The sequence below is a fragment of the Cherax quadricarinatus genome, chromosome 21 (genome assembly GCF_038502225.1).
Source record: "Cherax quadricarinatus isolate ZL_2023a chromosome 21, ASM3850222v1, whole genome shotgun sequence".
Lineage (NCBI taxonomy): Eukaryota > Metazoa > Arthropoda > Malacostraca > Decapoda > Parastacidae > Cherax > Cherax quadricarinatus.
In genome coordinates, this window is record NC_091312.1 from 36,113,354 (window position 1) to 36,127,457 (window position 14,104).

A 14,104-nucleotide genomic window follows, 5' to 3' on the forward strand; every position below is an offset into this window, starting at 1 on the left:
TGAAAGTTTTTCTTTTTCGGGCCACCCTGCCTTGGTGGGAATCGGCCAGTGTGATGATAATAATAAAAAATGACACTGTCATTACACACACTAATAAGCTATGAGTTTCTATATACCTATTCAGTTCCCAGGAAGAAAGGATTAATTTTCTGATCTCTTTTTGGCTCTTAATGGTTTTTGTTTCTGTATTATTTGTTCAGTTTATGACAGCCCTATTAATAATTTGGCCATCAGTCCAGTCAGAGTTGACTGGTTGTTTCACCATTTTAATTTAGTTTTATGGCAGCAATGGCTCACATTGCTGATGCTTGTGCTTTCATCTTTTCAATGATTCATGAACCATGGTGGTGTGCTGCTGAACACACTATTGTAATTTATCATATTTTTCAAGAATTTGCAAGTAAAAACACAGAGTTTATAATCAGCATTTTAGTATTACACCTGATCTGTATACTGTTATTTTCTAAGGTTCAAGATATTAAGTAAGATAAATAAAGCAATAGTGTTATGCCAGTTAAACTTTCTAGCAAAACCATCCAGTACTTGTGCTGGTCTTCCATATTTCTCAATGGTTTCCAAGTAATGATGGTGAGATTTCTACTCATTATCATAACATTACACATGATCTGCATTCTCCTGTTTAGTAAGACAGAATATTAAAGGAGACCAAATCATAAGTGTGATGCTAGATAAACTGTTATATTTGTGTAGATATGCCAGATTGACTTTGGTGATAAATGCGCAGTGTTCTGTGAAAATTTTTTGCACATTTCTTGAAATTTTATTCCATGCAGGCATATCCTCATCATTTGTGGATGGGATCCAGAATTTCACACGATTATGAGGGCACTGGTAAACAGAGTCCTAAACTCTTAGGAGAGAAATCCAAGTTCTCAGGAAGGGAACAGTGGCAAAAAAATGTCTCATAAATATTATACAGTGGAACCTCAAATATCGAACTTTCTTCGTTCCAGACGGCTGTTCGAGTGCCGTTACCGAACGAATTTATTCCCATCAGGAATATTGTAAATTAGATTAGTCATTTCAGATCCTCAAAAATACACTTATAAAAGCACTTACAAAAATACACTTACTTAATTGGTTGAGTTGGGAGCAGTTCGATATTTGAGGTTCCACTGTATTTACTTTAGTAGGTACAAATAATTATAGTAATCACAAAGCAGTTACAATAATTCTTTACATTGCACTGAATCATTTCTTGAAATTTGGGAGTTTAGAACAATATTACAGAGTCAGATGGGCAAATACTGAGTTTTATTAAAGCAAATTTCAGTGTTTCTATCTCTGGTATGTGAAGCATTTTTTTCTTTTTTAACCCTCATTCACCTGGCTTGAGATAGGTATTCTGAACAGTTTCAACCAACACTGCCCATTTTAAGAAAAAATCACTTGCGTGTTTAAAACGAATTCTTGTATGGTAATATAAAGAGTTTTTGTGTGATTATTTTCTTCAGTGTGTAGTGTGAAGTTAATAATGTAAGTATGTTTTAATAAAAAGTGAATTAGTGATGTTAGAACATTAAATACAGTATATGATATATAATTTTTTCACAAAAAAATTAAGTTTTCCTTGTTTTTGGCAGAACAATTTTTCATTCTCCGAAAAGGAGGACTTCAGTGATTTACCACCTAATCAACGAAAGAAAAGAATCCAACAACGAATTGATGATGTTACAACAAAACTCCATCAAGAAACAGCAGCCAGGTAATATTTAATTAATGTTTTCTCTAGTAACTATTTTTTGTATAGACTTCAAACTTTAGAAGTTCAACTTTAACCTTGATTACTAGCATCTTAAAAATATTTATTAAAAGAATTATAGTGTGTGACTGATTACAATACTGGAACTCGATGAGCAGAGCCTGAATTATAAATATTTTTTCACAGATAATTTTTTGAAATGCAATGATACTTTGTGTATGTTCATTTTATGGATGTGTAGACTTTTTGGGGTAGAGATTAGTTAAGAATCATAGATAAAATAATTATAATGTTCTAAAGTAGTAGTAGTTGCTGCTGCTGCCACCCTACTGGACATGTCCATGGAGTAAAGGGGGGTAGCACAGTGGGATCTCATACCACACCCTCCCACCCACAGTTATCCTTACCACTACCTTCTCACACTATATACCCAGGCACATTAATCCTTACCTTAACAATGAGGGAACAGTGAGCATATATAAAGAGTCTTGAGTTGGATACAGTGTGAGAGATGGTGAGAATGAATAGGAGAGGGAGCGAGTGAGCAAGTCCAGCTGCTGCCCATCACTATACACCTATCACCTGCACCACACACACACTTCTACTGCATTGAAGACGTGTTGAGCATATGTACAGAGTTTTGTATTGTATACGATGTAAGAAAGAGGATCAGAGTGAATAAGAGAGAGAAGGACATAAGGCAGCTACTGCCTGCCCCAACACATCTATACTGTACTGCAACTCTATTTTGTTGAATTGACTTGTATACATTGATTGAATTTTTTAATACTATTTTTATGGGTAAATATTCTTAGTTAAAAAAATAGATGAAATTAGATAGAGAATATTATGACTTGAGAATGTATATTTGATTATAACATAGGTATGGTATAGGTATTTGTAGATAGTAGGTTGGTAGACAGCAACCGCCCAGGGAGGACTACCGTCCTGCCAAGTGAGTGTAAAATGGAATCCTGTAATTGTTTTACATGATGGTAGGATTGCTGGTGTCTTTTTTCTGTCTCTTAAACATGCAAGATTTCAGGTACATCTTGCTTCTTTTACTTACACTTAGGTCACACTACACATACATGTACAAGCATATATATACACACCCCTCTGGGTTTTCTTCTATTTTCTTTCTAGTTCTTGTTCTTGTTTATTTCCTCTTATCTCCATGAGGAAGTGGAACAGAATTCTTCCTCTGTAAGCCATGCGTGTTGTAAGAGGCGACTAAAATGCCGGGAGCAAGGGCCTAGTAACCCCTTCTCCTGTATAAATTACTAAATTTAAAAAGAGAAACTTTTGTTTTTCTATTTGGGCCACCCTGCCTCGGTGGGATATGGCCGGTTTGTTGAAAAAAAAAATTATGGGAAAATAGGTTTAGTTTTTGAACAGATGATATATGTGATGAATGGTTTTGAAAACCGACAAGTTGAAGAATTGAGACACTTATGCAACATATGGGAATCTTTATTAAAGAAACGTTTCACCACAGAGTGGCATCATCAGTCCTATACAAGGCAGGAAGGTATAAGGAGAGGAGGAGTTTGAGGTAATCAGTCCCTCAGCCTGGAGTCGATGTGTTCAGTCCATCAATCTTGTAGAAAGTACAGCACAGAGTCATAGAAGTGGCTTATATACTGTAGTCAGGTGAGGCAAAGCAGGAGGAGGCGGGGTCATAGTGGAACCATCCATTAGTCTAAATAGGTTATTGTCCAACAGATTGGACAAGTGTTGAAGAATTCTTTGTATCAAAATCCCATCATGATGCAGTGTCCAATATGTTGGACAAAGTCCTACTTAGACTAGTGGATTTTTCTTATGAAATGATAGAGACTCTTTATCTGAAGGTAATGAAACCAAGAGTATGAAATTGGATGGAAAACTTATGGAATTACCCTCCCGCAAAGCTAGTTGTCTTGGTGATATTTACGCATTAGTGATTTTGCCCACTTTGAGACCTATTTCATTGTTCAAGTTGACCTGACTCATAGATATTTCACTAGTATTCCTTCTATTCTATTGACTGAGTACAAGAAACTACCCATTTACCTATTTCAACTACCCAGTAAAGTTAAAATTGCCAGTTTAAGAATAGGGTCCAGAATAAACAGTGTAGGTATTCCTGACACTGAAAAAATATTTCCTCTATTCATTAGTTATATCCCCAAGCCTCTCCTGTATTATGCTTGCTTTCCATTTTGAATTTTTATTCACACAAGAAATAAAAGATTTTCTGTTATGCAAGCTACTGCAGTATTGTAATAATTTTATAAATAATGTCAGCACATTTGTGGACACGTATTAGATCTACCAGTCTGATGCATATTGGGCGAGTGACGTAATTTCTGTACTCTGAAATATTGGCAGTAATCGAACATTTCCACTACTTTGAGCTGAATTTCAAGCTACTTTCATTCCTCAAACCAATTAAAATCATCCTTTGTTTCTGTAATGTATCTCTCATAAACACCATATGAAAATACACTGCAAAATCGCAGTTTTCAACCAAAAACAACGTTGCAGTTTTTTCCTATTATGCATTGCTTGCTGCAGATTTTTTTTTTATATGGTGCACACTTACCACATAGACCCATTCTCTCATATCTAGGCCCAGATTTACTGCTCTCAGCTTATTTGAGCTGAGCTGAGCTCATGGTGTACTGCAGGACTGACCCATGCTTTAAAGCCATAGTACAATGGGACCCACCTTGAACGGGTTAAATGGGTCTCAGGAAACAACACGAAGTTCAATGATGACAAATTTCAATTACTCTGTTGTGGAAAACTCGAGGAAATAAAAACTGGATTGGAGTATAAAACAAATTTCAGTCAGACAATAGAGCGAAAAACTAACGTGAAGAACCTGGGAGTGATAATGTCAGAGAATCTCACTTTCAAGGATCACAACAATGTCTCTACTACATCTGCTGGGAAAATGATAGAATCAAATCAAATCAAGTTTATTCTCTATAAGGGTTACAATGTGGGGTTTACAGGATTTGGATATTGTGTGGTTTACATGTTATAAAATACTAATTACAGAGGGGGCCACTAGGACACCTAGCATGGCTAGGCATTTCGGGCAGACTTAGATTAATTCTTAACATTAAATCCTTACAGATTATGGTATTAAGGCTAGGTGACTACATTATAATTTGTGAGGTTAGCAATGTGAATGCTTTTGTTTTAGCACAATACAAAGTGTCTATATTGGAGTATCATAGGCAAACTTATGACTAGTTAGGATTCATTATTTTAAGATTAAGATTAGTATTTCTGTGTTTATAGTCAGTGGGTGAGTGAGTGTAATTGTGAATGGATAATGAGAACCTTCAAAACCAGGGATGCCAAGCCATTGAAGATTCTCTTCAAATTGCCTTTTCTCTCCTGGCTGGAGAACTGCTGTACTGTAGGTGAAATTGCAGACCTGGAGTATATAGAGCCTCTCCTCACTTAGCCCTTTCAGGGTCGATCCTGTAGTATTATATAAGGCTTGAGAGCCAGTGTCGGTCCCGTAATACTACGCCAAAATTCTAGAGCCTTCAAATCTAGCAGGAGAAAGCTGGTAGGCCTGCATGTGAGAGAATGGGTCTGTATGGTCAGTATTACAACCCAGGATTCCAATTGGCCTGTTATCCCGGGTGTAATGGGAGCAAAATAAACACAGCAGAAAAAGTTTAGACTTATATTATCCTTCACCAATTTAGAACAGCAATATGTACACTATGTACAGTGATAAGTATAGTGCACTCCACGGTAAGCAAGGCAGAAATAGAAGCCACAAGATAGCAGACCGTGCTTCACCCAGCCATAGAATGGGAATGACAAGGGCAGACAGGAGAGTGGTACCCACATAACCTCTGCGATTGCCAAAACCATCTTCTTATTGGCTAGAACCTGGTCACTAGTTGAACGACGGGGCCCCATCAACTCTTAGCAACCTGGTTCGCTGGTTGGGGGAGATAGCCTGTAAATGAGGGTGTGTACATGCGCCAAATAAAGGTTACGTACTCTTTGCATGCCACAGTCAGTGTGCGCAGTATGAAAAAAAATCGGGGCACCTGCATTGCATTGTGGGAGTGGCAACTCAGTGCGCCTTAGTCACCAAGCCAAGCGGTAAGGAATACTTCACTCTTCCCTTCCCAAGTGATAGTTCTAATGCAGATTGAAGTGTCAGTGAAGATGAATCTAATGGTTTTGAGGAGTTTGTGACAGAAAGTAATGCCCAGGATACCAGAAATAGTGCTGAAAACCCAGACGATTATCAACCTTCCACCTTCCACCAAAAAAGTCAAAGTGACTTATTTGCATGTGGGTAGTGGAGAAGGCTGCATGGGTAGTGGGGAAGGGAGGATCTGTGGTGGGGAAGACAGTGTGGGTTTGTGTAAACAACATAACAGCATATGTGTAGATTTACCTAGGATAACCCAAAAAAGTCAGCCAAAGTGACTTATTTCCATGTGGGTGGTGGGGAAGGCAGTGTAGGTAGTGGGGAAGGGAACATCTGTGGTGGGGAAGACAGTGTGGGTGGTGGGGAAGGCTGCATGGGTAGTGGGGAAGGTGATAAATGGTGGCAGCGGTGGGATTGAACTCAAGAGATGGCATTACTAGTTGCAAGTAATTGTTTTCCGACAAGGCGTCCCCTGTGGAGAAACTACTACTTGAACTAGCAGACATTGCAGGGATAAGCTCAGCACTCAAGGTAGTCAGAGCGTCCTCGGACACTTGAGGTAACTGGACACTATCTTGCAAGTCTGAAGTTGCAGGAACACAGACAGATGTGACAGGATCATCAGTGCCTGACCGCTTGGGTACGCTACTGGAAAATGCACTGGCCTGTAAGGACTTAATTCGAGTGTCATACTCTGCGGCAGTATGGCAGATCTCGGATCCAAGCTGGTAACCCCAAAATGGTACGATCAAGTCATCAATTTGGGCATGCCATCGATAAGGGTCGAGCACAATGCGTAAGTCTCGCATGGAAGCAAAGCCCAGTAGAAGGTCACCAGGGAAAGTAATCTAGTCGACAACAAGGAAGGAAGCAGTGAAGTCTCTACCTTGGATAGAAAAGGTGAGGGAAGTCCGACCTCGGACACGCAGGTGAGAACCAGCTACTCCACTAAGGGAGGACACATGAGTCGGTTCTACGAGAAGGACATGTCTTAACTGCTTATCCTTAAACAAACTAGACCTAATAATATTGACTTGCGCACCAGAGTCCATGAACAAATGAACGGGCGCATTATGAACAGATGCTTGCACTATAGGGCCTATGGTTGCATTGGAAGTTATGTGCAAACAAAAAGGTGGATTGTCATCAGAAAAGACTTGTTCTACTTCATCCCCAAAATCATCTACGTCAGAGACATGTAAAGCAACATCATCAGCAGGATTGTCATTCTCGAGACTGCTTAAGGCTTCAAAGGAATTGTGAACGGGGATGGTGTACTCATTATCACCTGCTGTCACCACTGGACGGTTTGACTGGGGCGCTCGAATTCCCCCGAATTGGAAGAATGAGCCTGGTTCTGGTTAGTTTGAGAACCACGACGTCTGTTTCCTCTACGGGTTCTGCGGTTGGAACGGCCACGGAAAGACCTAGAGTACTGAAGGTTGTAAAGAGCATTGCACTCAGATGTGTCATGTCCATGTATTCTATGATAAGTACAGTACAGTAGGGAAGATCTGACTGGTACTCATCATCAGTACGACGTCTCTTAGGGTAACTATCAGGACAATTAATTGCAATATGGCCACGGAGACCACAGTTATAACAAGTCCGCCGACTACCATTTATCATGTGGGGGTTCGAACACGTGGATAGGGTAAAGTAATACTCACGTAGGCTGGAAGTACGTATAATTATAACGGTAAGTATGGAAGAGCCAAACAGCCGTGGCCTGCCTCCTTGCTCACTCTCGTATAACTGACCACCCACAGTACCCATATGTGGGGGTCTTTGAAATACTGCTGAGGTCAGCGGCAGTATGAATACAGACAGTGACTCTGGCAGAGACGGTTGGTAGTGAGTCATCTACTGGTACACTGGTTACTGGTAACTGGTTACTACTACTGAGAAAGGGAGCGTCTGTGGTTGGGAATACAGCGTGGGTTTGTGTAAACAACATAACAGCATATGTGTAGATTACCTAGGATAACCCAAAAAAGTCAAAATGACTTGTTTGCATGTGGGTGGTGGGGAAGATGGTGGCGTTGGGGAAGATGGTGTGTTGTGGAAAATGGTGTGTTGGTTGTGTAATGCGTCATTGTGACACCAGCCACGCTGCTGACTCAGCATATTCACAACAACAAGCTTCCACTAGCTGTAGCAGTCCTAGGAATGTGTCCAGTGACTATATATGTGTAAATATATTATAGAACAATAGTAATAAACAACTTTTTTTATTGTTGGTTTGTGTTAACAGGCTCTGTCAATATAATAACAACAATGTTTGTGCAGTGAATATATATACAATATACCTTATATTGGTCTCAAAGGCCATAAAAGTTACTTGAAAAAATAAAATATTAAGAAATAAAACAAAAAAGTAGAATAAAAGTACTTACAATATTACCGAGTGACCGGCAGTCACCGATGTTGCCGTAAGCGGTTCACTTTGTCAACTTCATACCTCTATATCTCGGTAAGTATTGATCGCAAAAAAAAAAAATTTTGTTCTATAACACTTAGAAAAATATTCTTAAGATTTTGGTAAGAAAAACATAATTTTCTTTTTTTTTTCAAATATTTTTCGACCCAGAAAGTGGGTTTACCGTTAAACTGTCCAAACGTAGATCTACGTTCACTCGCCCAGTGCTCTGAATATTTTTATTTTTTTTTAACTAAAGAGGGCCATTTTCTGTGTAGTAAGGCCAAAAAAAAAAATTAGGACCAGTACTTACAGATATACAAGACTGCGAAGTTGGTGCTGGATGCTCACCTGACTGCAACATCGAGTCTTGCTGCTTGCAGAATTGTTGCTGATATACCTTTTTTCTCGTTTTTATTTGAATTTATATAATTTTTATGTTCTGATAATTACAGTTTATAATAGTTTTTATGATTTCACATTCAATCTTTGTTCTGACACTAATATTAGGTACTGAAATATTACTCAGATAGCCACAATCACACCAACAGGTGAAAATTTTCACCTGCCTTGGTCATTTACTATTGTCTAGAAATATATACAAAGTATTTATAGGTCTCAGCAATGTTTTAGACATGCTGGAGTATATATGAAACTCCTTGAAACATGGTGTTATGACGAGTGTCACTAAACTGCTGACAATGCAGGAATGGAGTGAGTGGCACTTGATGATTGTGCACTGCTGCAGGGAACCCTGGCTTTATTTGTTTTCACTGTTACACACAAACATATTGTCTGTCTGTCTGCCTAGCTCTGCTTATCTGTCTTTCTGTCTGCCTGTGTGTGCCTGTCTTTCTATCTGCCTGTGTCTTGGTCTTTCTGTCTGCCTGTGTGTGTCTGTCTTTCTGTTTGCCTGTGTGTGTGTGTGTGCCTTTCTGTCTGCCTGTGTGTGTGTGTGTCTTTCTGTCTGCTTGTCTCAGTCTCAGGGAGCAACTCGTAAACCAACAGGTATTACACACGATGCAGTCGCCATGTCTGATTTGTGAAAATGTGTATTACTTGCCAGTCATGCTTATTATGCCTTATATCTACAAGCACTGTATAGCACTTTGCCTGGAATTTTTGGGTTATCCTAGGTAATTTACACTCAGTATAACAATTGTCCTTATGTGTTCATGTGAGAGAGAGACAGAGACAGAGATAGAGACAGAGACAGATACAGACAGAGAGACAGTAAAGTCAGCCAGCCAGCCAGCCAGCCAGCCAGCCAGCCGGCCGGCCTGCCGGCCAGCCAGCCAGCCACCCAGTTGGCCAGCCTGCCGAATACATATTACACGTTCCAGAATCGTTTCTCTTTACTTAGGGCATAGGTTATTGGACATTCGGGCAGGATGACACTACCAGTGGTATCAAAAAGAAAATGATGTTGCACAAATGTTACACATGGGTTATTATCGAGGTTTTTGATATTTCCTCGACCACTTATGGGCACATCCATCACTTTCCTCTTAAAAGGTGAGTGTTAATATGACATATCATCAGTGAATCCCTGGTGTTTGCCATGCTATTTGCTCTAGCTTGCACTCAGTTGAACTGGTGCTCCCACAAGGTACTAAGTGGTCCCAGATTTTTTATTACTGCGTACACCGAGTATTAAGACCCATTCTATACTGACCAGGCATCTCAGGCCAATCATGCCAAATTTGGAAGCAGGAAAAATATAATGTAAATCTACATTTGGAGCGCTAGTGGTACAAACGCAGATCTACGTTTGGACAATTTAAGAGTTAAGGATCAGGGGTCTCGACCCTGAAAGGGTTAAAGATGCACTCGTTTACCATCACCTCAGACTTATGATGGGCTCTCTGACCAGTATGCATACCTTAGTAGTGTATATTAGAGCTGATTTCTTATATTCTATTTATTACAGTATACAGTACACTACTGTTTAAACATTTAAAAATATACCAGAAGTGTTATCAATGGTGCAGAGGTGACATTAAAACAATATCCAAGATAGTCAACTCAAACCCACTACCACTTTAGTATGCTCCTCACTTGGTGATGAATTCATTTACTGACTCTGTTGTTAAGTGAGGAGAGGCTGTACAGAGAACTTTCATTGCACATATACTAAGTGTACAGTAAGGCATCTCAATTATTTGTAAATGGTTCAAGCCCCTTGACCTGTACTCTTTGGAATGCAGGCAAGAAAGAAACTTTATATTGTACATATGGAAAATCCTAGAAGGACTGGTGTCAAATCTGCACATGGAAATCACTCCCCTGCTAAAGCAAAAGTCTTGGCAGGCGGTGCAACGTACCCCCAGTGAAAAACGGGTGCCATGAATACACTAAAAGACAACACAGTAAGTGTCAGGAGTCCAAGACTGTTCAACTGCCTCCCAGCATACATAAGGCAGAGTATCAAAAGACCCCAGGCTGTCTTCGAGAGGGAGCTGGACAAGCACTAAAAGTCAGTACCTGCCCAGCTGGGTTGTGGTTCATATGTCAGTTGGCATACAGCTGGCAGTAACAGCCTAGTCATAGACCAGGCTGCAGGGGCATTGACTCCCAGAACACCCTCAATGTATACTCCAGGTAAAGTAAATGAAAAAAATCACATGCTAATGAGGCATATACAGTATTGATTAAATTGTTTGAGCTGTGTTAATATCAAAGAATTTATGTTAATAGATAGGTGACATATGATAAATTTTCTAGATTCTAGATAAGTATTAATTGTAATGTGAAAAAATTTGTGTATGACAGTTTCAAGTTATTGCTGAATGAGTCATTTGGGTATTTGTGTAGGCACATTGTTCTGATGGTTTAGCAGGATTTATAAGTTACGTAGTTTAGTACAAGTGACAACTAGACTGGTAACAATTTTTAACCCCTTGACTGTCGCAACCCCAAATCCTGAGGTGTTTCCTGGTGTTGCAAAATTTCCCCCTCCAAAAAAAAAATATTTTTTCTTATGAAATGATAGAGAATCTTTTCCCAATTGTAATGACACCAAAAGAACGAAATTTGATGGAAAACTGACGGAATTACGCTCTCATAAAGTTAGCGACCTCGGCGATATTTATGAATCGGCGATTTCGCCTACTTTGAGCCCTATTTTCGGCTAATTCCATTGTTCCAGTCGACCAAAGTCATAGCTATTTCTTTAGAACTCCATTTTTTCTAACGATTGAGTACAAAAAACTGCCCATTTACCGATTTCAACTACCCAATAATGTGGTCAGAAATTTGCAATTTGGCCAATTTCACGAAAATTAAAAATATATGACAATTTCAAAATAGGGTCTAGAATGAACAATACAGATATTCCTGGCTCTAAAATAACATTTTATTTGCTTATCAGTCACGTCTCCAGGCCCCTCTGATATTACTCTTGCTGTCTATTTTGAATTTTTATTCAAACAAAAAATAGAAGATTTACTGTTATGCAGACTACTGCAATATTGTAATAATTGTATAAATAGTGTCAATCCATTCATGACTGCATATTAGAATGGCTAGTTGGACATTTATTGGAAAATGACATCATTTGTTTACTTTTGAACATTAGCAAAAATCAAACATTTCCCCTACATTGAGCTCCATTTCAAGGTTATTTTCATAGTAAAACCAATCAAAATCACCTCTATTTCTATAATATATTTTCCATTCTATCAAATGAGACCAAGAAAACGAAAATACAACCATAAATACTATACGAAAATAAACCACAAAGTCAGCATTTTAATTAAAAAAAATGGTCAGTTTTTTTTTTCCTCATTATGCACTGCATGCTACAGGATTTTTTTTATATGGTGCCCACTGACCACACAGACCCATTCTCTCACATGTGGGCCTACCAGCTTTCTCCTGCTTGATTTGAAGCCGCTAGAATTTATGAGTATACATGTCAAAAACGGTGCCTCGTAAGACGTATATATACGACCAAAACAGTCAAAGGGTTAATGAAAAGAATTGAATTTCGGATATGATAATATGTCATGTTTACTTTTGTCAGTGGGTGAATATTTTGAGTCCCATAAGAAAATGAGTCTGGCAAAAATGCACTCATGAAATTTTGTAGTACAGTATAAAGTGATCAGGATAATTTTTCTTTTTTCTTTAAAAATTTTGTTAGTATATTCATGTTCTCTCATCTTCCCAGTTACTTGCATCTCACAAACTGTAGAAGTAGGTGCTTCAGCTTTATCTGATAAAGATAAGAGGTCTTATTAACGTTTTTAAATAGCACTTGTTCTTAATGTAACTTGATACATCTAAAAGCTTATCATTATTTTAATTTCTGTTGCTTTTTCAGGGATGGTCTCTTAAAGATGAAAGAAGTATACGAGGGAAACCCCTCTCTTGGTGACCCAATGAGTATAATGGGTCAGCTCAATGATTCCTGCCAAAGGATTGAGAAGCTACGTGCAGATCTCCAACGTTATCAGGCCATGTTAGAAGATGCAGATATTGATATTCCTGGTGGTGGGATAGCATCGGGTGGACCATCTACTCCCAATGCCTCACTGGCGCGGCATCACAGTAGTGTCCTGTCACCACATCACAATGGAGGAGCCTCTCCTCGTTCCTCTGTCACATCCCATCGCACCTCCCTCAGCGACGAATCCCTTTCCCGGTCAGCTTCCGACTCCTCCGTCTGCACCAACCCTCCTTCCTCCAATACTACCACAACTACCACAACCACCACCACCTCCCTTCAAGGTGTAGCCATCTCCGCTCTGGCTACCACCACAACCACCACAACAGGGGAGGGCAACAAAGCAACCCCTTCTGACCCGCTGCCCTCTCAGGGGTCAGTTTTGCACTCATTTTCACAGCTGACAAACACGCATTCATTAATGATTTTAGTTTTCAAAGAGAAAAAGTCATTTTTCAATGTGATCACCTTGTGTGTTTTTGTTGTAATTGTAATATGATTTTGCAGTTTGTTCATGAAACATTACCAGTCTTTGTTAATTATGCATTAAAAAGTGTGACTTCGTGTTTGTTTGCCAGTACTTTGGTTTAAGGTTATGTTCAACTGCTTGGTTATGGTACTTATATCTGCATATTTCACGTATTAATCTTTTTTTCTTAATTTATATATCTTGTGTGCAGTTATCTCAGCTGGAATGTAATTTGGGTCTTAGAGTATATTCTTAGCTTATGAAGGATGACCACTTAGAGTGAATAATGATTCTCTTCTTATTAACTATCCTTATAGATGCATGAGAGCTTTGTCAGATCTTCATCTGTTTGGAGAGTTGACAAGTGTTAATGTTTTTATATATAAAAAAAGTTTTGAGGGAAATTCAAAATGTTTTGCAACTCATAATCTGCTATACATATTAAATGCATATTTTTCTCCATGGGCAAGTGGAGAAGAATTTTTTCTCCGCAAGCCATGTGTGTTGTATGAGGCGGCTAAAATGCCAAAGGCAAGGGGATAGTAACCCCTTCTCTGGTATAAATTAAGAAATTTTAAAAGAAATACTTTCGTTTTTCTTTTTAGGTCACCCTGCCTTGGTGGGATATGGCCACTTCATTGGAAAAAATAAATTACTTTATTTCTAAATGAAATTTTCCTTAACTTCAATACTTCTTTCGTTCAACACACCGGCCGTATCCCACCAAGGCAGGGTGGCCCAAAAAGGAAAACGAAAATTTCTCTTAAATTTAGTAATTTATACGGGAGAAGGGGTTACTAGCCCCTTGCTCCCGGCATTTTAGTCGCCTCTTACAACATGCATGGCTTACGGAGGAAGAATTCTGTTCC

General features: G+C 39.0%; 1 protein-coding gene and 1 long non-coding RNA gene across 10 annotated transcripts in view; one reads left to right on the forward strand and one right to left on the reverse strand.

Annotated features, from left to right (window-relative positions):
- Cip4 (formin-binding protein 1-like Cip4) overlaps positions 1-14,104 on the forward strand; it is a 625,492-nt gene that overhangs the window by 567,038 nt on the left and 44,350 nt on the right. For 4 of the 9 annotated variants that reach the window (XM_070087374.1, XM_070087375.1, XM_070087378.1 and 1 more), the window contains 2 exons: positions 1,629-1,726; positions 12,644-13,141. In XM_070087374.1, the coding sequence (XP_069943475.1) occupies positions 1,629-1,726; positions 12,644-13,141 (596 nt within the window). Of the gene's footprint in view, positions 1-1,604; positions 1,727-12,643; positions 13,142-14,104 lie in introns of all 9 variants that reach the window. The other 5 variants (XM_070087380.1, XM_070087381.1, XM_070087376.1 and 2 more) reach the window with 3 other exon arrangements.
- Positions 1-14,104, reverse strand: part of LOC128689021 (uncharacterized) — a 238,706-nt gene that overhangs the window by 115,240 nt on the left and 109,362 nt on the right. The window lies entirely within an intron of this gene.